This window comes from Scardinius erythrophthalmus (assembly GCF_964197995.2).
Source record: "Scardinius erythrophthalmus genome assembly, chromosome: 20".
Lineage (NCBI taxonomy): Eukaryota > Metazoa > Chordata > Actinopteri > Cypriniformes > Leuciscidae > Scardinius > Scardinius erythrophthalmus.
The window spans coordinates 19,137,074-19,164,946 of NC_138240.1; the positions used below are offsets into that span (position 1 = coordinate 19,137,074).

Here is a 27,873-nt window from a genome sequence, read left to right on the forward strand (position 1 = left end):
GAACCACACCGCAAATCCTAACTGTATGCTAATTGTCGTCTTTGATGATAGTGGTCTTGACAGAAATACCAGCAAGAATTCTGAAATTTAGCAAATAATATTTACACATTTAACAGCAAGAATACAATGTTCAAATGTGAAAGTGAACAACTGAATCCCTTTACAAAGAGCCCAGTCTGTTAGTGAAGGGAACATGCGATGGTCACGTCAAGGAAGTAATTTAATCGTTTCTGGTAAAGTGACCCAGGGTGACAAGTCCTAGTAATTCATTTTAAATCTAGATATGGCGGGAGAGTTGGAGTTAACGTGTAAACAGAATAATTCAAATCGTTTTGTTTTGTTGTGATATATTATGCACATTTTCACCATGCATTCCATATTAAGTTAAAAAAAATGTATTAGATAAGAAATGTGTTTAAGCTTAATTTCTAATGATTAACTTATAAAGTTAAGAGCAGGGGTGCGTTTCCCAAAGCCAACTATGGTCGCAAGTTCTGTCATTACCAATAGAGTTCAATGGAACTTGCGACCGTAGTTGTTGGCTAACGATGCTTTTATGAAACGCATCCCTGATCGGGAACCCACATGCACACACAAAGCACCTTTTGTTTCAATCTAACTGAATTCATTCCGATTGGTGAATCTGAATGTAATGTTTACATGAACGCTAAACAAGTGATCGGTTGATGTGCGTTTTACCATTGCTAAGAAAATTCCCGCTCCTCCGTGAGAGATGCGAGACCCGGCGCGTCTCAGTAATGACGCCACCGGCCTCACGCCGTTCTCCCACGGCCGTCACATAGACAGTATATAAACTGGACACAGCGACCCCATTGGATTCAACGGAGGAAAGTGAAGTCAATTAGAAGCACTAACTTCCTGATGGTCGAGCGTACTGCGCAGACTCAAACTGAGCTTGACGACGTAGATGTGACGTGAGCAACCCTTAGCTGTGCCAAGCGAAATCTGAATCATTCCCTTCCGAAACTTGCAGAGACGGAGAGTGTGAGTAGGAGGTGTCCATGAGATAAGAGCAGGAGAAACTTTTGCTAAGTATTCTGATTAATTACTTTGCCATTTTGCCTCCACGTCCCCCCGATTGCGCGCAAGCTTCTCCTCCTGTCCATACGGTAATTTCTCTACTGTGCGACAGAGAGTCGCGTTGTTATGACGCAATCGTTAGCCTATTTTTACAAAAACTGCTTCTACGGGGCCATAACGTAAGATACAAGGTAATGGAGCCTTTTATACATTTTCGTGTTTCTTTAGAAATAAAAAATGGACAAAAGTCTTTAAACGCCTCAGATGTAAAGTTATTCGCTGTCAAAGTGACGCCAAAATGAACGGGAGTCAATGGGATGCTAACAGCAGGTGATGGTCTGATAGCCAATGGCGGCGCCCGGGGAAGCTTCAACATAATATGAAACGCTGCCCCCCTTGGCCATCAGCCTCGTCCTGCTCGCCACAGTAAACATAATGAATGAATGGCGACTGTAGAACGCAAAAGCCGAATCCCGGACATTTTGGGCGATCTCTAAATCCCTGGCAAACTCATCACGTAGGCTATAGCCTTGTTGTTTGTTTTCAACTGCGCTCCCTTACCGGTAGGCGTGGCCTCCTAAGGCAGTGAAGCAAGTGCATTCTGGGAGTTGTTGTCTTTCATCCACATAAGCCAAAAATACATTTTCTGGGTTTTCTCAGTCTAGAAAGCTCCAAATTAAAAAATTTCTTCACATTTCTTCTACTTAAATGACCTATTTTAAATACACATTCATCTTCCCAGAGGTGAAGTATCCCTTTAAGGAAATATCTTTCACTGCTCCTTTCAAAAGTGCGTTCCAAACGCTTCATTATGACACACAAGTTCCCTGCTCCCTCCAAAGTCCCCACTTCAAGGGCTCTGTAGGGCATAGGGATACTCACTTCCGATTGCAATTCACTCCTAATAATTAATAATTAACATATAATATAAAACTAAATAAAAATAATTTAAATAAATCATCACAAATAATGCATTGGAGTATAAAATGCAACTTGGAAACGTCTCCTCTTAAAATGCATGCATGCTTTTAGAAACAATTTCAAGCCATATACTGTAACACAAAAAGTTGAACGAGTGAGTTCATGTAGAAAATCCAAATGAATTAAACCTGACATCCCTGAATTAAAAAAAAAAATCTTGATTTTGACAATGCTTGATACAAAACATATTCTTTCCATATCCAATCTCAACCTAGATTTCTCCATGAGTTGGGCCAGTTCTGCCACAGCTGTTACAACCATAAAATGCTCAATGTAATTTGATTTTTCTACTCAAATATCTGACAGTCAAAAATAGGAAACATCCTAATTGCTCAGCCTCTCTTGAGAGGAACTACCATACACCATGATCTAATTCAAACTCTTCACGAACTTAAGTTCCTTGTCTTGACTTACAAGGACCAAAAAGTTTTTTTAAACATATTTCTACTCTGTACTGCTGTGTTCCTCCATGAGTGAAATTTGTGTGATTAAGGGTATGAAAGTGAAAACTATACTTGCACAATGGATGTTAAACAACATAACGTCATTCCTGTTAAGGTAAACGGGGGGCATTAATGGGCTATTTTTATATTTTATTTATTTTTATTATTTACTACACAAACTAAACAAGTTACAGTAATAAAAACATAATAAATATATGTTTTAAAATAAATAAAAATGTGTCTTTCCCAGGCACAGATCAATTTTACTCATTCAATATGTTTTTATACACAATTTGTGTTTTTATATTCTGGGTGTTTATGTAGTCTTTGATACCACATTGGGTTTTAAACTTCATGGTTGCAGGGCTGAAAAGAGAAAAAGCCTTAAGCATACGCATTTTAAGTCAAGATTTAACTTTAACCAACAAAGGTCTATCTGAAATTTACCAAAGACCACCATGATCCAGAAAGACGGCTCCTTCAGAGCCACTCAACAGACGGCAGCTGGTTTTTATCTGCCAGACAGAAAAGAATAAGCTCATGGGAGAGTTGAAGAAAAATCGCTCTTTTTAAACAAGCGTCTGTGGGGCTGATCTAGGTTCATGAATGCTAAGTTACATGGGTCTTACTCTTTTATTGTCCCTCCAACACACACATCTTCAGAATCCCTCAAACCAACAATGATTTCCAGACATACTGCAGAATACCAGCACCTCTCCTGTCAGGTACAGCTGAAATACTTCAGCTAAATTACTGACGATCCTCCATTTTTCCATTGGTGATCATAACTCAAGAAAAAAAGACTAGAGGTAACCACTTCCAGGAGTTTTTGAGAAGAGTAAACTGAAAGGATGAAGGCATAAACATTTTTACCTCCAAGGTCTTCTTTGGAGGATACCAGACGAGGTGAGCTGTTCCCAGGTTCAATCTTCAATGATAGCCTGTATAAAAGGGTTGTGACAGGGTTATAGTCAACTAAATATAATTTTTTGGCCACATGGTTCAAACTACAGAAACATTTGGAAAGTCTTCATTATACATTATTTTCAAGCTCAACAATTATGCTCTGATACGGGATAAGATAATATAGATCATTTTTACAGAAAGACTATTGTTTTTGAAGCAAAGCACACAAATAATAGCTGTAAATAATGTAGTGTGGTGCAAGTTAGTTCGTCTAGTTAAGATTAGTATTTGTGTTATTATCCTTTTTGCACTGAGCTTCATATCCCATTACCTTTCTCAAAATATTTTGAATATAACAGGGGAATTTATTGAGGCGAAAGTCGTAGTTAATAGTTAATAGTGAGAAATGAAACCTAATCTAAAGTGTGAACACATACACACACACACACACACACACACACACACACACACACACACACACACACACACACACACACACACACACACACACACACACACACACACACACACACGTAATATATATATATATATATATATAGGACACAACAAAAAAATTGTGTTGGTCTGGGTACATTGGGTTTGAGATAAAAAAATTGTTACAAAGTTCATGAGTGTTTTAGAAAAAATTAAAAATAAAATAAAGCTTTTTAGGCATAAATGGAACACACACAAATGACCTCTTTATAGCCAGCTCCATAGAATTCACTGTAACAGCAGTGCCAGATGGCAGGACATGCTGTAAGTTTAGGCTAATGGTTTTAAGACTGTTACCCTGGATCGCTGAGGTTTTCCAACCCAACAGACTGCCAGACGATGATGTCATTCCCCACAAACACAACTATTACCCTGCAGTCCCCATCTATTCCACCAAACCCAGTCTCCTCTGGCGGCCCTGCATCCTTTGGTGTTGTCAAAGGACTCAAAGTGCCAGAGACAGTTTCACATGGAGCCCAGTGACTGTCTAAATGTCTAAATTTAGGCACTTAATTATGGTGCAATGAATATGCTTTCATAAATAGGACCTTTTTGGGTAAAGTTGTCTTTTGAACAATACATTATTTTAATGATCTTTTAACCAGACGCACTATTTTAAAACAGCTCAAGTTCAAGAACCAGATAAAGATTTTAAGACAAATAATTTAAAGCTTCTTTATGTTCACCTGAAAGTGTCCCCTTGGTATTACATCTTCATGACTTCATGTCTTTCTCATTAATATGGTACAGACTCTAAGTAAACACTTGGGTCTGCATGGCTTAGTTTCACTTGAGAAGTTTTATCTGATACTGAAGTAAGCCAGGCAAATAATTTTTTTAACGAAGCATGGAAAAAACTTGTGAATTATGTCACTGTGCCAAAAAGGTGTCTTTCTTCATTTTCTCATATGGAATTGTGTTTGAAAGCTTTACCAGACCAACAGCTTTAACTCATTACTGTCGTCAGTCAGAATGGGGCTCTAGAAATGATTCAGTGAGGTAAATTACACCAAGGCAAAATAATCCTTCTTTCCTCGAAGGAAACAACTCAAGAAGACCTTTATATATACAGAATATATATCTCTAAGTATTATACAGATGTCCGGTCTTTTATCTGCCTACATAAATCATATTAGAATAAAACATATTACATTGTCACAATTATGATACAGTTCTTTCTGTCCCTTTTAAAAAAAATGTAATTACTATTAGATATGTTAAATATTATATTAGACTATTGTCTAACATAAAAATAAACGTGATATCTATTTCCCTCTTTAAAATGGTCATTTTGACCTTTCACATTTTAGAGGTCATGAAATGTACATACATGGACTTTATTTATGGGAAACATAAATGCGCAATAATTACAAACCAACAGTAAGTGCCAAACTATCAGTTTAATTTAGGTTTAAGCCTGTTGGCATATTATATATATATATATATATATATATATATATATATATATATAAATATATATATATATATAGGCAAAAGTCGTAGTTAATAGTGAGAATTGAAACCTAATCTAAAGTGTGAACATACGCACACACGCGCACACACACACACACACACACACGTCTGGTGCACTATCTTTGTGAGGACTCTCCATAGACGTAATGGTTTTTATACTGTACAAACTGTATATTCTATCCCCTTACACTGCCCCTATCCCTAAACCTACCCATCACAGGAGACATTCTGCATTTTTACATTTTCAAAAAAACTAATTCTGTATGATTTATAAGCTTTTGTACCCATGGGGACCTCAATTTAGGTCCCCACGGTGACACGAGTCCCCATGAGTCTGTGCGCATTCAGGTTTAAGTCCCCACCGGTGTAGAAAAACATGTCCACACATACACACGACACAACAAAAAAAATTCTGTTGGTCTGGGTACATTGGGTTTGAGATAAAAAAAATTGTTACAAAGTTCATGAGTGTTTTAGGAAGGAATAAAGAAAAAAAAAAAAAAAAACCTTTTTGGCCATAAATGGAACACATTTCTCCAAATGACCTCTTTATAGCCAGCTCCATAGAGCTCACTGTAACAGCAGTGCCAGATGGCAGAACATGCTGTAAGTGTAGGCTAATGGTTTTAAGACTGTTACCCTGGATCGCTGAGGTTTTCCAACGTATATATATATATATATATATATGTGTGTGTGTGTGTGTGTGTGTGTGTGTGTGTGTGTGCTTTGACACTCCACTTGAAACAGTCAACAGTCAACAGTCAACACCTAACTGGAGAGTAACTAACACATCTACATGGAAACAGTGGAAATATGGGCATCCAGAGTTTTGCCATTCCCACTGTTGCGTTTATAAGTGTCTAGACAGCAAGAAATTGGACCGCAATAAAACCACCTGCCCTTTGTGCAAGACAGACAGACAGGACCACACAGTAGGTCTGAAGAGAACTACCGGAGGAAACAGTGAAAACTCATTTAATGATGATGAAAACATCAATGCTATGCTTGTCTTTGTAGAGGCAGAAAGCCACATGTATGTATAATGCATAACATGTGTAGCATGTATCACTGAAGCATTTCTAAAAATATACTTTTACAATTATTTTTTCATAACATTTATTTTGTCATACATCACCTAATGTGTATGGCATCATTTTTTCAGAAAACCATATTATATAAGACTGTGCTAGGAAAATACATTTTACAGGATGCAGCCTGAGGTAAAGGAAATAGGGATTATATTGTAGCATGAAGTCATGCCAAGCTGTTGCAGCTGTGGCCGGGAAAATTAGGTGCTTGATCGGCCGTTGGGCCATACAGCCAAACCAAGAAGGCTTAAAGTCCACAGACAGCACATGTTTTAATAAATACTATAGGCAGCTGGGTAAAATGAAGTGTTAAAACAAGAGAGGGTCTTGATTTACGGGCGTCTTACAGATGTGGGTAGTTTAAAGTGAAAGCTGGCATAAACATTTAAGGAATGCAATAAATTGCAGGGCAGAACGCAAAGCAAAAATCACCCAAAACAATCAATTCAGCTGAATAAAGGCTACTGAGCATTACAATGTGTTTAGGTAACTTACGTGTAATTGTCATCCTCCACAAACTTCTGAAGCTCCTCGATGTAGCGCACAGACATCAAATACTTCTGCACGTGTGGTAACATGACCAAATGATCTGTGGTGTGAATAAATGTGGAGATGAGCTGCCTTCAGTTTTTTTTATATTACAATTTCTTATTTATTTCCTTCAATCATGTTCATGTTTATTTCTAGTTCAATCATGCAACTTTAGAGGGTGCCGGCTGATAAGTCCTTTACATGAAATCTGCCTCCGCTGATCCTGCAGCCAATGAGATTGCTTGCTCAACATTTAAAAAGTCTGGTTCATTGTTTGGTGTAAGCTAGTCCTGCAGTCCTTCAGAGTTCCTCTGAAATCCTCCACCTCCCCAAGCTCCACCTGCCTATCTGCTTCAGGATTTATGTATGACTATTTATGCAGCAGCATATCTTACATGCTAACAGCAGCGTGGCTGTGTATCTGTTAGCAGTAGCAAGTGCATACTTGCTCTACAGTAGCAATAATCAACAGCAGTAGCAGCATTAACATTAACATCGCCATATTCAATAACATGCTAAAACTATTCTGAGTTGTCATGATTGAACTTTCTTCAACAACATCTTAACATTAATATGAAAAAATACTGTAAAGGAAGATGAAATGCAAAAAGTAAATCGTACTTGCAAAAATAATAATGTAATATGAAAATGAATGTTTTTTATAAGCAACGTACCATAGTTACAGGACACCTGTAAGTCGGAGATGATGCGCAGTAGATTGTTCATCTGATTGGTTCTTTGCTCAGTCTCGATGATGCTGTCAGAAGCAGGGTAGGCGGAGTCAATGTAGGTCATATCAAACAGGTAAATTCCTAATGTAAACAGAGAAGAAAAAGTGTTTATATATATGGGTTGAGAGGGAGATCGTTTCATTCATAATTCATGTTTTCCCTTTCAATTGTAACTCAAAAAGTGAAATTCAGAAAACTGTCTTGGTCACTTCTTTTCAATGCAGGTGCAATAAATGGGGACCGAAGCTTTTAAACTTAAAAAATTATTTCAAAGCACCAAATAAATATCATAAATGTAGTCCATACAATTTCTTGAATGCAATTTTTAAATGCATATGATACAAATGTAATCAACTATTCCTCTTGAGTAAGCTCTTTGTTGCATCAGTGAGTTGAAGATCAGTTCAAAATATTAGAAAAATTATATATATGTATATATACAGTTTGAAGCTTGACAGTTCTTATTTACACTACCATTCAAAAGTCTGGGGTCAGTACGATTTTTTAAATGAAAATAATACTTTACATTTATTTAAGTTATAAATTATATATCATAATGTTAAAAAAGATTTCTGTCTATTACAATACCTCTATTTCAAATACATGCTGTACTTTTGAACGTTCCATTCATCAAAGAATCCTGAAACATTTATTATGGTTTCCAAAAATATTAAGCAGCAAAAATGTTTTCAATATTGATAATAATGAGAAATACACCAAATCAGCATATTTGGATGATTTTTGAAGGATCATGTGACACTGAAAACCAGAGTCATGGCTGCTAAAAATTCAGCTTCGTCATCAGAGGAATTAACTACATTTTAACAATAGAATTGCAATTTTAAATATGAAACGGTTATTTTAAACTGTAATAATTTAACAGAGCCGTTTTACTGTATTTTTGATCAAATAAACATAGCCTTGGTGAGCACAAGAGACTTCACAAGATAATCTTACCGACCCCAAACTTCTAAATGGAATATCGGTTATTCTTCAAAACTTCACCTTTTGCACCTCATGGAATGGGTTATAAGACGTACTGTAATTGATTATTTTTTTTAGGTGAAGTATCCCTTAAAGATGGGTTTACAACAAACTTCTAATGTTAAACATTAAAAAAAAAAAAAAAAAAAAAAAAAAAAAAAACAATCATACTATCCACACATCTGGGCACTGAACTCAGTGTTGTGAAACTTCAAGGCTTTCCAATTTCCACTCTTTTACTACATTTACACATATAGTTCAGAGAGAACTCTCTCCAGGATTCTCAGGAACACTGGTAATTGTCAGGTGACAGGGACAAAACTAAATGGCATGCAGTGTCTGGCCTGAAAAGAGTGGCCTGGAGCTATTGCCTAAATGTTCTTGCTTGCTTGCTTGCTAGTTTCCTCTACAGGATTCATAAAGCAGCTTACTAATAAACAGGTAGAGGTTACGAGTCTGTTAATGAGTGCAGTTAGTCAAAAACTGAAGAGTGAAGATGTAATTTACACAGCCAGTGGGATGAGTCTGCTTTCTCACGCCAAGCCTAAAGACTATCCGTGGCTTAACTAGTATTAAATTACAGGAAGGTGAGAGTGGATGTTCTCATCAGTGAAGCAAGCAGGATAAGTCAGTAGAGTGAATCTGTGCAGCTAAAAACTTTCAGTAGCTACACAACTTCTCTCCCACTTTATTGTTAAACCAGATGCCACACTTGTTCTCTGTAATCATACACTTGTAGAATATGGTCAATGTTCTGCTCAAATGACCAGAAGTGGATAGTTTTGACACCTGGTCCTGAGCTGGAATAAACCGATCTTCTTTGTGGTTGACAGCTCTCATAACTGCCCAGATCTGATGTGTATTACCAATTCTGTCTGATTCTGTCTGGTTGAAATAGACTTTTATGGGTTTGTCATTGCTGTTCTTTTGAAGTTTTATTCATCAAAGAATCCTTAAAAAAGTATCAGTTTTCACAAAAAATTCACAAAATGAATGTTGAAATAATATATATATAGCAAATAGTCCAGTGACGTAGGCCTGCACACGACTTTCCAGTTCCCGATGGATTTTATTCTCTAAATATAAGCTTAATAAAGCCTGAATCTCGTCGTCGGTCCATCGGTCATATTTTTAAAACTCCATTGTTGATTCGAATAGCAAACAACTGTTACTGCACGCACCGCAACAGATTTAAAATTAAATTGTGATTGAAATAAAATGCTGCAGAGTCAACCAATCAAAATGTGGTATGAACTCAACCAATCAGCATGTTCAGCACCCAAGTCCCACCCCTGAAAGTTTCTGAGCTTTGAAAAAGTACTACCTCGCCAGCAGGGACTTTCGGATGGGGAAATATTTACCCAGAACTTCATTTAGACCCTGGTTCCTGCGGTGGAAACACAGAGTACCACCCCAAAGTCCCTAGTTCCTGGGGAAAGTTCCTGTGGTGGAAACGCGGCTTATTACTGTTTTTACTGTATTTATTCAAAGAAATGCAACATTGGTGAGCACAAGAGACTTCTTTCATAAACATCAATAGTACAGACCCCAAACTTTTTAATGGTAATGTCCATAAATATTAGGGCTGTCAAGCATTTAAAAACTTTAAACTAAATTACACAACGTGGTGATTAATTAATCTAATTAATCAGAAATTTGTCTGAGAAATCACCCCCAAAAGATCATTTAAAGTCATTATTGTGTTAAATCAGAAAAACATCAAATAGACATAACAAAAAAACATAGAATTTTGCATAAACCTTTAGGCTTCAACAGCCATGAGGGTGAGTAAATGATGACAGATTTTTCATTTCCGGGTGAACTATACCTTTAATGTTTTTTTATTAAAGTAACAACATGTAACTTTTCAACCTTCATAATATATTTCCAAGACCCTTGTGATAGTACATCGACTTACAATAGGTTGAATGAGACGTCTGCCAGAGCCTGACGGGGTCTGTATCGCTTTTACTGGCACTATGTAACTTCGGGGTGCGGGTAGTAACCAGAGCTCAAAAAGAACTACAAAATTCGACTGCTTTACGGCATACGTCACTTTGCCCACCACTTCCTCAAATGTGGCCAACCAGCGCGTTTGTTTTCGTACGTCTGTTTTCGTCATGGCTGAAGCAGCAGCGAAACGTAAGAAGTCCAAGGTTTTGTCGGAGTAGAGTCGGAAGAGGAAAAGGGAGAGTAATAAACTGAAAGTCAGGACGAGGATCAATATTGGTCGAGCGTTTGCTCGCTGGCGTTAGCTTATGGAGGAGGAGTGTTACCAGACCGACGCTGACTTGGCCGTCATGCTGTTGAACTAGTAAGTAACTGTAAATTGCTTGCATACTATCTTTAGTTTTTCTAATCTGTTGTCTGCCTGGCTACGTTACGGAAACTATCTGGTCCTCCATTTATCTTCATGAATCAGCTAGTAGATGAGCGAATTATCAATCTGGTAGCTAGTAAACACTAAAATGGTAGTTTTAGATGGTTAGGATGCTATCGCTATCATTCTCGTTCAGATTTGAGCATTGCAATCGACATGCAAATCGCAAATGTTTGAGTTAAAATGTTTAGTCTACTAAACGTGTATAAATTATGAAAGGGGGAAGATTAATAATATTGTCATTGCCCATATGAAAAAAACCTGCATGCTTCATATACAGTAAGCGTAAATCATTTTACGACAGCGGTAATGGACAATTCCGCTTCCAACCTGTAGGGCGACCGCAGAGGAAAAGTTCCATGTTGTTGCTTTAATATGGATTTGTTTTTAATGAAATGATACACTAAATAAGAAACCAAAACTGCCAGTAGGTGGCAGTAATTGTCTAAACGAGTCGTTGATTCATTCGATTCGTTGAAGCGCTGATTTATTCAGGAATTAAGTAAATGACTCTCTTTATGAATGGGCAATTGAATCATTGGTTCACCCGATTGGCAAAAAATCTGCTGCATAAATGATCTGGAGGTATAGCAAACACTACAACTGGCATTAAAGTCACAGAAATAGCCTAAAGCATGTGCTGAGTTTACATGTTGGTCAGGGAGGTCAGAGGTCAGCTGTACAGCTGAGATTGACCCTGACAAACTTCCTGTGAGTACTGTAGCTCACTGACCTCCAGTGACCTCTAACTGGATTCAATTACAACAGCAAAACTACCCTGGTAATGAAAGTGAATGAGCTCAGCTGCCATCTGTTGGTCAACTACTATGATGTTACATACACAGCAAGTGTAGAGAAATAATTCTCTAATCATCTATTAAAGATAATAGTAAGAAATTATTTAAATGTGAAATACGTGACATACAGTCAAACATGCTTAAAAATTGTGCTCAAAATAAAGCAAATATTGTAAACAAATGTTAAAAAATTTTGAGGTAGAAGTAATTTTTAAACTTTTTTGTATTCAAGTCAGCAAGGACAAATCTGTTTTCTTGTCCATATGTTTTAGTTACTGATTCACTGTCATTAAGATTTTATAATTAGTAAAATTACTTGATATAAAATAAAAATATTATGCTGGCTTGACAAAAAAAAAAAAAAAAATCAAGATATTTGCCATAAAACATATTATAATTACAAATAATTATATATGTGTCTTCAGTCAGGTCTATTCTAGGCTTTTGAGACTTTCTGGGACACAATGAATAAGAGTGATTAAGACTTCCTGGAAATGAGTTCCAAATGAAAAAAAATTCCAGTGGCTGGTTTCCAATGAAACAAGGTTAAGCTCCATTAAGAGAAAAACAGAAAGAGGTAGAAGAAAACGTTTCACAGTTATCAGTCAGGCTTGGAGTGCTAAAAACGTAATAAAGTAATAAAAGAGATTGGCAATCTTATTCTATACCTGAAGTAACTTTTCAAAACTCGCAAACAAATTTAGAGAGCCAGTATAGTATTTACAGAATTTGCTACATGAATGGAAACTTGACTAGTTTTCTGTGATGTCATTGATATATGTATGGAAAGAGACAGATTATTCTTTGTTGTCAATCACTAATGTTGGCACTGTCAACCTCTTTCAGGTTGTCAAAAAAGGTCAAAAATAGGGGAATGTGTCATTGGAGATAGAGACAAAAAAGCAGTGATCTGTCAAGAGTAACCAAATGTCTCTTAATTCCATAACAATCCCTATAAGGAGGACCTGAAAGTGATAATTGAACGCAGAACCTGATTTCATGAAGTACAACATGCTCCTGGATCAACATCTTTGTAGATCCTGGAATAACATTCCAATCAACCAATCAAATTTGAGGGACAAGTTTGAGGGACTATCATTTCCCTCTGATTTTAGGGATAACTTATGGATAGAGTTAGGTTTAGGGGTAGGGAATAGGATTAAGTTTTCAGACAGGAATGTTGACAATATATATGTTGACCCAGGAAGGCGTCTAACTCGGCAAAATCAGGATGTGCATAATTGAACACCCGTGGAATTCAGTCACGGAGCAGCCGTCCAATACTGATGTCCATGAATAGAACAGGGAGTGTGGCGTAGCACTGAGTCTCCTAAAACCAGGGACCATTACAGTCCAAGACATTTACAGACTTCAGGGTTTATGCTCTTTGAAATATAACACTTGCATGCATGTATTTCTCGAGCCAAGAATTTAAGGACACAGTGAGACTTTCACAGAGAGAGAGGTGGTATAAATCACAATGGCTGAGGAAATGTTTCACTGAAAATATCACAACCGAAATCTTGGTCATTAAAATAAATTCTGACATGTCTCAGATGATCAATGATTGATAGGGTTCACCTGTGACGTATTACTAATAATAAGTAAATATGATCACATGCAAGTTAACCACAGTGGATGCTCAAAATGGGAGAGCCACAGATTTTGGTCTATAAATATCAAAAGCATTTAGGACACTGATCAGGCTGGAAGCCCAGTCAAGATCTTTGACTATATATTTATAACAAATAACATGATAAAAATAAATAAATGAATTTAAAATCAATATAGAAATTAATGCAGTGCTGTTTTCATGCCAGACAGTGTAAAAATAATAATATGCACTTTAAACCAGCTTTGTTGTTGTTGTTAACTAAAACTATTGAAATATTGTTTCCATTAATTGAAATAATCCTAAAATAAAAATAAAATATTAGATGAGTAACTTAAACTAAAAGAAAATTACAAACGTTGCCTTGTGGCTTAAAATAAGTTGAAGTACTAAAAGTAATACAACTAAAATTGAAATAAAATATATGTAAAAAAAATATATATATAATAAAAACAACTAATATTAATAAAACAAACTTAAATTTAAATGAAAGGTAAAAATACAAAAAAATAAAAGCTAATTCAATATACAAATAGTACTAAAATAACATTACATACAGCTATGACATAAGAGGCAATGTTACATAACAAAATACACAGCACAACGTTCTACATATATGAATGTCACCGCATTTTAAAGCAGCTGGATTTGATTGACCAAAACGTATCGGTTACCTAACGGAACCTCTGTTCTCTCTAGAAGAGGGAACGAGTATTGCGTAAGTAGCTTACGCTGCGGGAAAGTCTTCTTTCTCGAGATACTGAAGCCAAAAAATTATCCTTAATTTTTAATAATCTTGTCAACGCAGTGCGGCAGCATGCAGACCTAGGGCAGGCTAACTAGCGTGCCCATTGGCTGCCCTGTGGCAACTGCAGCAGCCTATCACTGAGCCCTTGGCGTGACGTCACGTCCAATGAGCGCGCTTGGCGTGCTTCATGCGTCACAGCCCGCGAAAAGGGGTGTGGCTTAGCGTATATAAGCGAGGCTCAGAGGCTGCTTCACTGGTTTCTGTCACTGAAGCGAGTGAGCTCGTGGCGCGAGCACGGCGGGTTACGCAATACTCGTTCCCTCTTCTAGAGAGAACAGAGGTTACGTTAGGTAACCGATTCTAGGTAATACGATAGGTAATACGAGAGGTTCTCTCGTATTGCGTAAGTAGCTTACGCTGCGGGAACTCCCTTGTCAACGCAGTGCGCGCCCAGCATCCACTGAATGAGTCCCAGGGAGAGTCCGGGGAACGTGATAGCAGGGAGCCGGGCGGCCAATAGAAGGCTAGCGCAGTACACAAGCACATACTAGAGAGCACGGAGCGGCACAGCCGGTCAGAACTGACAATTCCCTGCATAGTGCAGCTCAACCAGTAGAGCAAAATCAACCAACGTAGCCCGCGCACTGATAGTGGGCCGTTCTACGCAAGACTTAGACTGATAAAACTATCGCCTGCAAGGCGGGAACTTCCAGGTTGTAAAATCTAACAAATGTAGAGGGGGAGGCCCAGCCTGCCGCTGTACAAATGTCGTGAATGGAAATCCCGCTGGACCACGCCCACGACGAGGCCATGCCTCTGGTGGAGTGAGCTCGAATGCCCAGTGGGCACTGCAGGTCTTTAGACGCATAAGCAGCTGCGATAGCGTCCACTATCCATCTGGACAGGCTGTGTTTCGAGGAGGCGAGACCCTTGGTGCGCCCTCCAAACAAAACAAAAAGCTGCTCCGAGCGCCTGAAAGCGGCAGAGCGTGTGATGTAGTTTCTCAGCGCCCTGACCGGGCAGAGGAGATTACCATCGGCCTCGCTGCCGGAAGTTGGCAGGGCTGAGAGGGAAATGACCTGCGCTCTGAAGGGAGTGCCCAATATTTTGGGGACGTAACCATGCCTCGGTTTGAGAATAACTTTAGAGTCGTTAAGTCCGAACTCGAGGCACGCGGCGTTAATAGATAACGCGTGAAGGTCTCCCACACGTTTGACTGAAGACAGAGCTATCAGAAAAACGGTTTTGAGCGTGAGGTATTTCATATCCACAGTTTCCAAGGGTTCAAAGGGATGCGTTTTCAGGGCCTCCAAGACCAGTGAAAGATCCCACATAGGAACCGAGGGGGTTCGCAGGGGGTTCATCCTCCTGGCTCCTCTAAGGAAGCGGGTGACGAACTCGTTCCTTCCTAATGCGCGGACCAGCTCTGAGTCAGTGAAAGCTGAGATGGCCGCAACATAAACTTTGAGTGTGGAGGGGGACCTGCCCGCGTCCAGCAGCTCTTGAAGGAAACACAATACGTGCGATACCCCACATGCCTGTGGATTGAGCCCCTTGGCAGTGCACCATTTGCTAAACACAGACCATTTAGACGTGTAGAGCCGCCTCGTAGAGGGGGCTCTAGATTGTATGATCGTGTTCATAACCCCTCTTGGCAGATCAACGGGTAACCGTTGAGGCTCCATGCATGCAGAGACCAGCGCTCTGGATGGGGATGCCAGATCGAGCCGCGGGCTTGAGAGAGAAGGTCTCTCCTCGCCGGTATCGGCCAGGGGACTGTGTCTGCCAGCTGTATTAGTTCCGGGAACCAAGCTTGGTTCTCCCAGTACGGGGCTATGAGGAGCACTGTGTGGCACGCTTCCCTGACTCTCCTGATGACCTGAGGCAACAGAGAGACCGGGGGAAAAGCATATAGCGGGCCGCTGGGCCAGGGTGTCCTCGTTCTTCGTAAAGAACTCTGGGCAGTGAGCGTTGTCTTTTGACGCAAAAAGGTCGACTTTCGCTTTGCCGAAACGGCGCCACAGTGACTGGACTGTTTGGGGGTGTAGAGACCACTCCCCAGGGGGAACGTTGTCCCTGGACAGTCTGTCGGGACCCTCGTTCAGGTGGCCAGGCACATGCGCGGCTCTCAGCGAGCGCAGAGAGTGCTGAGCCCACACGAGGAGGCATACCGCCAGGGTGCAGAGCGTCTTTGATCTGACACCGCCCTGGCGATTCACATAGGCCACTACCGATGTATTGTCCGTGCGGACTAGAAAATGGTGACCTAGGAGGAATGGGAGGAAGTGCTTGAGCGCTTTCTCGACCGCGAGCATCTCTAGACAGTTTATGTGTTGGAGATTCTCCTGGTCTGACCAGCGGCCATAGACTGGTCTGCCTCCGAAGAGCGCTCCCCAACCTTGGTTGGAAGCGTCTGTCGAGACAACTTTCCGGTGTGAGATCACTCCCATAGTCACTCCTGTGTGATACCATTCGACTGCCAGCCAGGGCTGCAGGACTGAAATGCAGCCCTAATTCACTCTGACTCGCGAGCCGCCGGCCGCCCAGGCTCGGTGGGGCACGCGCGCTTTCAGCCAGCGTTGAAGCGGGCGCATGCGCAATAAGCCCAGCTGGAGCACCGCTGCAGCTGAAGCCATATGCCCCAGGATACGCTGGAATGTCCTCAGCGGAACCTGGCTGCCTACTTGGAAGGATGCGGCGAGGTGACGGATGCGGTGCGCGCGCTGCTCCGACAATCTGGCCGTCATAGCCACCGAGGAAATTGACTGACGGGCGATAATGAGCTCTTGGTCCAGTTGACCGAGAGACCCAGACCTTCCAGATGGCTGAGAAGCGCTGTTCTGTCAGACACAAGCTCTGTCTCTGACTGCGCTAGAATAAGCCAATCATCCAGATAGTTCAGTATCTGCATTCCCTGTCTTCTCAGGGGAGCGAGAGCCATGTCCATGCACTTCGTAAACGTACGGGGTGCTAAAGACAGGCCGAACAGCAGGACTGTGTATTGATATACTCGACCGTCGAAGGCGAATCTCAAGAATGGCCTGTGACGGGGAGTTATCTGGATCTGAAAGTACGCGTCCTTCAGATCGAGAGAGATAAACCAGTCTCCTGGGCAAATCTGCGCGAGGATTTGTCTGGTTGTGATCATTTTGAACGGCCGTTTCATGAGGGCTTTGTTCAAATGTCTCAGATCTAAAATAGGTCTTAGCGCTCTGTCCTTCTTGGGTACGAGGAAGTTACGGCTGTAAAAGCCTGACTCGCTCAGAGAAGGGTGAACCTGTTCTATAGCCCCTTTGCGCAGCAGCTTCGCTATTTCTGCTTGAAGCAGGTGCGCTGCTTCTAAACTCACTTTCGTCTCCATCTGCGCTAGAAAGCGCGGGGGGCGACGAGCGAATTGAAGCGAATAGCCGTGTTTTATAGTATTCAGCACCTATTCTGACGCGCCCTGAATAGCTTCCCATGCTTTTGCACACATAGCTAGGGGTCGAATGGTCTCTGGGTTCAGATCGCCGCGCTGCGCGGGATGGGGAACCTGCATCAGAGAGGATGGAGCGGCGCACGCGCCGCCGGTGCTCGAATAAGGGGGCTGGTAAACAGTGCTGACTGGCTATACAGCATATGACGGCTCGATCCTTATGGATGGAGCACGTTTTGCTGCTGAACACCCCTGGCGCGAGAGCGGCGTGGGGGTTATCGTGTCTGAAAGTGAGTGCGCATGCTCATGAGCGGGCGCAGAGTTTACACTTATAACACGGCCAGTGTTTGGGGGCTCTAGAAGGTCTGTAACCCGAGGTAACTGAGTGGCAGAGCGAGCAGCGGGTAGGTGTGAGCACAGAGTTGTGGGCACATTTACTACACTTAGTACTCGAGCGGCGTGTGTCCGCTTTATGAGAGTGTGCCCTGAGCGCGTTACCATGGGGACCGTGTTTGTGTGTAGTGGTGAGCACATGGGAGTGGGCACATTTTCTACACTTATGACACCTTCGGCCAGAGCCGGAAACCCCGAATTTATACTCTTTCTGAGATTTATCTGGGCCGCCGTAAAAACGGCGTTTGTGTGCAGGCGAGCGAGTAGTGTAACTGGCTCGTTGGCTGCGGTGTAAGCTGCTGCAGTAGCCTGATTTAAGGGGACTGACAGAGCTGGACGTTTTGATGGCGGTCCGGCCGCGACGGGACTCAGCCATCTTTTCCTCCTTACAGGTGCTAGGAGGACTTCGCGGGCTCGGGCTTCAACGCTATCTTGGGCCGCGGTCCCCGGGGGGGCGGCGGTCTGTGATGGCTGGTCGAGCGCGACCTAGGGCGGCCGCCCTGACGTCGCTGCGAAGGAGGAGGAGGTCGAGACGAGCGCTGTGTAGAGCTGCGTGCAGGAGGCTGAGTTTGAGAGCGGCCTGCAGCTGGGCTCGAGCGGCGGGACAGGAAGAGGTTCATAGCCTGCGACGCCTTCTGCACTTCATAGAATCGATCCACAATTCCGCTGACCGCAGGGCCGAAGAGGCCAGTGGGCGAGAGCGGGGCATTGAGGAACACAGCGCGTTCTGACTCACTCATATCCGCCAGCGTCAACCAAAGGTGTCTGTCGATGACGGTGAGCGCGGCCATAGATCTGCAGATGGCTTGTGCAGCGGTCTTGGTAGCGCGGAGCGAAAGGTCCGTAGCGCTGCGCAGATCCGTTAAGGCAATGTGATCCGAGCCCTTCTTGTCCAGCTCGCGGAGGAGGTCGGCTTGTAGGATCTGAAGCACGGCCATCGAGTGCAGGGCAGAAGCAGCTTGGCCGGAGGCGGCGAAAGTGCGGCCGGCAAGAGCTGAAGTGGTCCTGCAGGCTTTAGACGGCAAGGCAGACTTTGAGCGCCATCTGGCAGACGGCGGGCAAAGGTGCGTTGCCACAGCTTCCTCTACGGAGGGGATGTTAGCATATCCCTTCTCGACGGCCCCGTCCACCTGGGAGAGAGCCGAGGAGACTGAAGAGCGGAGCCTAGCGGAGAAAGGAGCGTTCCACGACTTCGATAGCTCCGTGTGGAGCTCAGGCAGAAAGGGTGCTGACCTAGAGGCTGGCGCTTGGCGGCGGCTAGGCAGAAAACACCCATCGAGTCGGTTAGGTGCAGGCTCCTTCGGTGGGGACCAGTCAAGTCCCAGTCGGTCGACCGCTTTGGTGAGGAGGCGGAGGAGTTCCGCATCGACACTGGCGCGGGACCGGCTAGACTCCTGAGTAGAGGAGGCGGAGCGGTGATAACCCGACCACTCCTCGCTGTCTGAAGCAAGCAGAGAGCAGCTGTTGTCGACAGCGGCGTCATCTGCTTCGTCCCCTGAGGCAACGGCAGTGCGGGCAATGGCCGGCCGCTGCGCATCGGGAAAGGGCGGGGGAGAAGGAGAGAGCGAGGCTCGGCGGAGGGGCTCCGGCGAGCGTTCAGCTGTTACATCTGGCTCGGGAGGCCTTTGAGAGCGGCGTTTCTTCTTTCGTGGCCCGGTAGAGGCAGCCGGAGAAGGGGGAGGATCGTCAAACATGGTGAGTCGAGCCCGCAGGGTTGACATCGGCATCTCCTCGCACTGTTCGCAGCCGCCCGAGGAAAGGGCGCGGGCTGCGTGGTCGAGGCCCAGGCAGAGAGCGCAGATCACATGGCGGTCTCTGTCGCTGAGCGGGGCTCTGCACGAGCCACAGGATGAGCGAGGCATTTTGAAACAAACGCCTCGCGCTCTTTTAGATGCAGAGTGTGTCGCGGGGCGAACACACAACACAGAGCAGTAAAAGGATACAATCGCCGGATAGCGAAGCAGGCAGGGAATGCTGAAGGCGGCGAAGACGGCCGGCTTCCTCAGAGTCCAGCGATGCGGAGAGCTTCGCTGAAAAGACAGAAATCAGTGAAGCAGCCTCTGAGCCTCGCTTATATACGCTAAGCCACACCCCTTTTCGCGGGCTTTGACGCATGAAGCGCGCCAAGCGCGCTCATTGGACGTGACGTCACGCCAAGGGCTCAGCGATAGGCTGCTGCAGTTGACGCAGGGCAGCCAATGGGCACCCTAGTTAGCCTGCCCTAGGTCTGCATGCTGCCGCACTGCGATGACAAGATTATTAAAAATTAAGGATAATTTTTTGGCTTCAGTATCTCGAGAAAGAAGACTTTCCCGCAGTGTAAGCTACGTACGCAATACGAGAGAATCTCTCATAAGAGAACTGCTTTAATGTGCTCATAATGATGACATTACTACTTGGTGCATAAGTTGTGCACCTATAAACCAGTTGAGGGACGATTTGTTGATAATGACTAGCAAGGTTACATTGCAAAAAAAAAGAAAAAAGAAAGTCTTGTCAGATTGGGCTAAAATGCTTGTGCCATCAACATAACAAGAAAAAACTTCTTAAGCCAAAGAAATTTCTTAATATCATGATGCCTTAAAAAATTCTGGTGATTATCCATTCTGCTCGAAGACCTTAATTGTATAACTTTAATTATATCTTTTGCATAAGTGTTGACGTTAGAAAAATATATATATTTTTAGTACGCAAAGGTTAGTAGAAGGCAGGTAAAATACCACAAATGCAGCCAAGTATTATTCAAGTCAGTATAGACAAGCCCCATCTCTAACCTCAAAACCCTGAGGAGAACCAGCCTGTGTGGAAACTTGACTTGTTTTAACTCAGTGATGCAATGTGAGAACTATTTTGGTTGTTACTTGCAAAACGTCAATTTGCGAAATACCCAAGGGCTGTGAATGGACAAAATTTCTATTATAACAAGTCAGTATTATGTTCAGATAAACAAAGTGCACCAAAGTAGTAGTGCCAGATGCATTATGGTATTATGTTGATGGCTTATGACAGTCAGAAACTATTCAGAGGCTAGCTTTTCTGTAGCTTTCACACAGTATGTTTTAATTAAAATATTACAAGGAAGGGGCCGCCTCATGGAGGCTGCCATGTTGAGATCACATGACCAGTTGAATACTACTTGTTTTATCTCAGTAAACCCACACTTATCAAATAATTTAGTTTGCAAAAACAAAGTAAATTATTTATGGCTGACAGTATTTGCAGTATTTATTTTGTTTGCATATGATGCTGCATCAACACCAGTAGGTGTCAGTATAAAGTCTATGCATATGATATAAATAAATTTCATAAATACAGACACCTTTTTTTGAAAATGTTTATTGATAATCATAGTTATATTCCTAGATTCAGATGTCTGCACACTGATGGAGGGAACATTAAATGTGCATATTTGTGGAAAAATGTATTTTGTGTTTGACACAGTAAAGTGGTTCGAGGCCTTTAATTACATGGGCTGTCTGCAATTATAGCCTGCTATGGGAAAAAAAACAGCAAACAGCTTGAAGGGTGTTGAGACTGCGGCCTGGCCAGTGGCAGAGAAACATTCCAGAGGTGTGACTTCACATGTGATAGTGAGGCTGCAGGGTGCTATGCTGCGGCTATCTCAAGGGATATGGTTTTCCCATCAGGGGCTTTCCAGAGTGCACGAACAACTGGGATGACTGAGAATGGAAGTGTTAACACCTGCCATCTGGAACTCAACAACATCAGACATATTACTAAGGGACGAGCAAAACATCCAAGATTGATTAATGCATTTGATGATGTGCGGTTAACTTTTAGGTTTTATTTAGAGCATCTGGATTTTTTCGCATCGGGATTCACGGCCAATGAATCCCAAAACACTTTTCGTGAACTGCACAGCCAAGTATGGTGCTATTACGGATCCAGAACAGAGTGTAAAACTGGGAGCAGCCAAAAGAATATTTTAAATAAACACACAGTACTGTTCCTCAAGGTGAATGCGCAGAGAGAAAGCATGAGTTTGGCTCTTGCAGGTGGCTTTAGAGCCAGGAAAATACTTTTGTATCTTCTTAACAATCTACTCATACAACTGTAAAATGAATACAGAGAGTGATGACAACCTCAGACAATTATACTGTCCATTACTACCTGAAACACAATCTGCCAAGGCAGAATAATGCAACCTAGAGCAGACTAAGCTTACAATGCCTCTCACCAACATACTAACTCATTATGCTGGCATGTCTAGAGATTTCAATACAGAGTTCATGGAAATTGCCACGCAGGCTGGAAAGCTTTATATATTGCATATTGAGATAAAAGATCCTATTGTGCCTTGACTCAAGGAGTGTCCATGAAACAGCCGGAGACACTGAAAAACACTAGTGTACGAACAAATATGCACTGAGCAACTTAGAACACACAACAAACTCTCTGTCACACACACACACACACACACACACACACACACACACACACACACACACACACACACACACACACACACACACGTGACAGCCTTATGCAAGTGTCGCTGACAGTAATACTCGACATAATAATACTCAAGTCTGTTGTCGCACAATTCCTCTGAGATCACTTACAATGAATATCACAGATTAAATACAGTCAGTTTTGTTCACTGGAATGAAATACAGCTAAAACACATTTAATCTGCCATTTTAAACACATGGTCCTGCATAAAATGTTGAATTAAGACAACTTTATTCTGGATGTTTGGTTGGATTTAGAGCTAAACAAAAATATCATCATCATGAGTTCATATAAAGAACCAACAGATTGTACCAACAATGCTAAAACAACATTATGAATTTATACAAGACAGTGCCAATTCAGCCAAAATTAAGAAATGTTTCAGTATCTGCAACTAGGTTTCAATATATCTCCATTAAGTCCACAGTGATCTAATGTCACATTTGCAGGACATTAAAAATTCTATTTAAATAAATGCTGTTCTTTTAAACTTTCTATTCATCAAAAAATCCAGAAAATGTATCACAGTTTCCACAAAAATATTAAGTATGACAGCATTATCAGTATAAAGAGTATAATAAGCCACATATTAAGAGTTGTTTCTTGAGCACCAAATTAGCATATTCAAATGATTTATAAAGGATCATGTGACACTGAAGACTGGCGTAATGATGCTGAAAATATACATCTTAAAACACAGAGATGACACTGAGAAAGCCATTCATTAGATTTCCCAGGAAAGTGTAAACGCTGTGGTGCTATTGTAACCTGTCCTACTTTGCCCACTCCGAACATGATTCGAACCGGGCTCTCCGTTATGGGAGGCAGGTGCGCTAACAAGGACGCTTAAGACCGTAGCTGTTAACGTCAGTCGCTAGCGTGCCTCTTGAGGCCAGGGGAGTGAGGTTTACATGCACAGCTGTTACTGGCCTACATCCATTACACTCACCCTCCCAAACTTCACTCCCGTCCGGGTCAACGGCACCCAAATGTTCCCAGGCCTATACTTGACCCGCTCCAAGTGGGATTCAAACCGGGGTCTCTGGTGAGAGCAGACACTCTAACAAGGAAGCTAAAGTGCGTTAGCGTCAGTCGCTGGCGTGCCTCTGTAGGCCAGGGGAGTGAGGTTTACACACACAGCTCTTAATGGCCTATGCCCATTACACTAAACATTGCTCTGTTTGTTTAAGAATCCCAATCTTGACACAGCAACAGTGGCACAACCAATGATGCAAGTTTGGGGTGTGGCCATCGGTAAGTCTGACCAATGGCAATGGTGGGTAGAGTGGTTAGGAAACCTGTTAGTAAACAATCAGAAATCAGAATAACTGTGCAATACTACTCAACTGCTGTCAAGGCAGTGATACTTCATTCCCTCAATAAAAGAAGTGAGGTAAAGTGATAGCAGCACGGATCAACAGGGAGCAAAGGAACGGTGGAGCCCTAAGGATGTGGTCAGGCTACTGTTCAAAGAAGATGCAGATGTCTAGCCAAACAATGAGCTCATGAGTTTCTGCAGGGACCACAGTGGAGGGCTGGGGTGTACTTTCCATTCCTCCACTCTTCCAGGCGCTCTCAGATCCTTGTCTCTGAGGTGGCTCATTACAGACCTCGAGTGTAGCGCAGCGGTGAGTGTCAAAGCCGCTGAAGATAAAACCTCCATTCCCCTTTCTGATTAATTTCAAGAGCTTTTGCTGTACTCATCAGGATCACAAGGCTGAGGTGAACTTTCATCCTTTTGTTTTAAATGAGCTTTTTTGCTCTCATGCACCAGAAAAAACATGATATATATCTGATTCTGATATATATCAAACATGAAAAGATGAATGAGATCCTTAGAGCTATGAGATGTCCTGATAAAGAGTACAGCTTCTCTGATGAATATTATGCTAATAATATATTAAATTAAGCAATGATATAGCCAAATGTTCAAGATTGGCAGTTGACAAATGTAACCTTATGGTTATGGCCCAGCAGTTAAGTATAAAATATATAGTGTTAGAAGGAAGAAAGTGCTAAAAATCCTGTTTTGGACCCCATTGACTTTTATTGTGTGGACAAAACAACTTGAAACATTTTTTTTAGAATTTTAGTTTTCTTTTGTGTTACACAGAATAAAAGAGAGTCATTCAGGTTTGGAATCATATGAGGGTGAGTAAATGATGACGAAATTTCCACTTTCAGGTGAACTATCCCTTTAAGACAGTTAGTTCAGACCAGACAGTTTTTTCAACAAGTCCCACAAAATTGTCACAATGTTTGCTCACTTTGACAACAGCATATTGTGTTTATATCAAGTAATTTAAAAAACATCATGTACAGTGGAAAATGGAAAAGCCCCATTATTTAGTGACCCCCCGAAACTGGCAGCAAAAGCTAGCTGCGGTTGATTGAGGCCCTTCTTTTAATCTGCAAGGTATTACCATACTTGCTGAACATGGGAAATAATAACAAATGGTGAGTCCCTCACAATGAGACACTGGGTACAGTATGTGCTTTGCTTGGAACCTCATCTCACCACACCACCGACTCTCTGAGGTTTCCAACTCCTGGATTTTTCCGTAGTGCTCAGGGTTGTAATACTGAGCCATTGTTTATCTAGTATCAATAGTTGGAAGGGGTGGAAGGAGAAAATGGAGAGTTGTCTTAAGGGACGTGGAAGTTACCTCGCTTCCAAAATCAGCATGCAAATTTTTTATTTATTTTTTAAATCACAAAACCTGGGTTTTCATTTATAAAATGCATCGGATTGTCGTAAATCTAATCTTATGTTAAAACTAAGAAAGTAATCTGGATTCATAAAGGCAGAAAATCACATGAAAATATATGCGCTGAAAAGCAACCATATAAATGCTAAACAAGTGTGCACTGAATGGATAAGAACTAAAATAATTAATAAACAAGTCTGTTTTTGTCCATCTAAACATATTCTTAAAAAAGTCAGAACTTGTGATTATGTATGACTTTAGATTGAAAATCTGTTATATATACACATATATATATATATCATCCATAAGAAAGTAACTCTGAGGCCTACAGTGCAAGATAATAGGCAGTTATAATATGTCAAGCTTACATTTTTGGACAAAGGAAGAGAAAGAATTATTTACAACCCTAAAAGAAGTGAACATAAATCAATATACAGACAGACAAAAGCAGTCTTACATTTAAAAGTGCTACTGGCCTACATTTTCATCCTTCAAAGCTATTGCTGAGGACACAAAAATTAATGACGATAACATATTTTGGTATATTCGGAATATGCTATTGCCATTAAACTAGAAGAGAACTACTGAATGAAATCATACATTGCAAGAATGCGACTCAAGCTGTTTTTCCAATGAAAATTACACTTTGAGGCGGTTGAAGCTGTCATAACTCTGAGCTATTGAGTTTTTATATTTTTACATTTATGTCAAACAAATATCTGGATATTACACAGACCATGATGGGTTTATTCATTTAAAAACTGTATTTCTGAAATCTGAGTGAATGTGACAACTCATATTCTGCAAGTTAGTGGAAATCATGGCTCTGAACCGGTTCAAGAAACGAAAACAAAATCAAGTTGAAATGTTCTGAACAGAAATGCTTATTTGAAATGACCATTAATCAGTTTTAATTTGGCTTTGACTATTCAGCAAATTAAAAACATATTTTTTTAAATGATTAAACACCTTGTTGTCAAAGTTAGTATTGTGGTTTTAAAGAACATTTTTTTTTTATTTAACCTTGCACTGCAAATAAGCAGAGACAGTCTCCATAATGCGTGTAGGACTTCATTCACGATTGAGGTGGGTGGAGCTTCTTTATGAGGTTTTGCCGACAGTTTGAGGATCCACTGAAGTTACGAGGTTTAGTCACAAGCTCTTAGTAAAGTTCAATTCAAGCTCTGGTATAAAGAATAAGCAAAAATAAATAAAGAAAGAAAAAATAATGCTATTAATCTGTATTTTTTCTAATCAAACCATTTTCGGAAAGATAATGTTACAGAAGGAACGCAGAACAGAAACGTTGAACCAATTGATTTTTTTAGGCCCTAGTGGAAATACCTCTGGTTTTCTCTCTTCTGTAAGAGAATTCCACATTTTTCCCCCCGATGGAAGAATTAATGACAAGAACTGATTCATTACACTCGTAAAATGTACAAGGCTGGTGACAAAGGGAGCAGTTTACACCTAGAGACTACACTTTTAGAAAAATAAGGAACTTTTGGAAAACCACCCAAAAGCATAAAAAAGTTTAACATGGAAATAAAATTAAGAGTTAGAGGTCACAGGGTCATGAATTGCTTCGTTTTCCATCCGCCTCTATGGTTGAAAACACCTCTCTGGTTTTCTCATTTAAAACAGGAGCCCTTCACATTTGTCATTTTAAGTGCAGTTTTTGTAGTGGGCATTCAAAATGATTTATATGCTTATATGAAACAATTACAGAGAGGAATTCTGAATTGAGTCGAAACAGCAACTGAAGTCTCAATAATATTCATAAATATTTTAGCCCTCTTTTACATCTACTCTCAGCATTGAAACACAGAAAGCGACTGTGTTTTGGCTATTTATGCCTCTATAATGCCAGATCAGGGGGCTTATTTTCTTCTAAGCTCATTTGGATAAAAAAATAAAAAGCCAAACAAATTAATTCAAAGAAAACAAAGACTCAAAGCAGGAGACTCAAGCTGCTCTTGAAAATTAAGTACCCTTGAACAAAAGCGTCTCATCCAGCTATTAGTGCCCCAATTTTCCAGTTCTGTATAAGGATGGGAATCGTCTAAAAAGGGGGTGTAGAAACAGAAGAGCTGACCAAAACAGAGAGAGAACAGAAGGTGAATGGAGTATCTTGCCCCAAGGCTGAGTCTTCAGCCAAGAGCCCTGAAAATGGAGAACAGTCCCTTTCTGTGTGTGGGGCTAAGCTGGTCCAAAACAAACAAGGACTCTCTTTCAAGTGTAGTGATCACATACTGAGCATCTCGCTCCTATCACCTCACCCACCACTCCTGCTCAGAGAGGAGGTCTCACCCCTGCCGCTCTCATTGACACAAAGGTCTTGAGCAATGTCACCGAAACATCAGTACAGAAGAGTTAATGGTGCATATCTGAACACATGCTACAACTCAATAGCAAATAATTTGAGGATTAACGCCTCCAAAGGCAGAGGTCTTCAATGCCCTTGATGTCAATACAAAGATGATAAGTTCATAAACTACTTTCAAGTAAGTCAGAAAGTTGTCTGAATGTTGGTTGGTTTTATGAAACAGGTGCCTTTTTTCCAGTAAAAAACAAAAGAAAACAAACATTAATTAAACATTATATCAGATAAACAATGTGCTTAAGTATTAGCAATTTGATATTGTTATTTGAAAATATTTGGGGGCATAATTTT

At 41.3% G+C, this 27,873-nt stretch overlaps 1 protein-coding gene across 2 annotated transcripts in view; it reads right to left on the reverse strand.

The window, feature by feature from the left end:
- ralgps1 (Ral GEF with PH domain and SH3 binding motif 1) overlaps nucleotides 1-27,873 on the reverse strand; it is a gene marked incomplete at its 5' end in the record, with an annotated part of 113,292 nt that overhangs the window by 16,425 nt on the left and 68,994 nt on the right. For both annotated transcript variants that reach the window (XM_081349903.1, XM_081349904.1), the window contains 3 exons: nucleotides 3,339-3,406; nucleotides 6,923-7,016; nucleotides 7,633-7,770. In XM_081349903.1, the coding sequence (XP_081206029.1) occupies nucleotides 3,339-3,406; nucleotides 6,923-7,016; nucleotides 7,633-7,770 (300 nt within the window). The remainder of the gene's footprint in view (nucleotides 1-3,338; nucleotides 3,407-6,922; nucleotides 7,017-7,632; nucleotides 7,771-27,873) is intronic.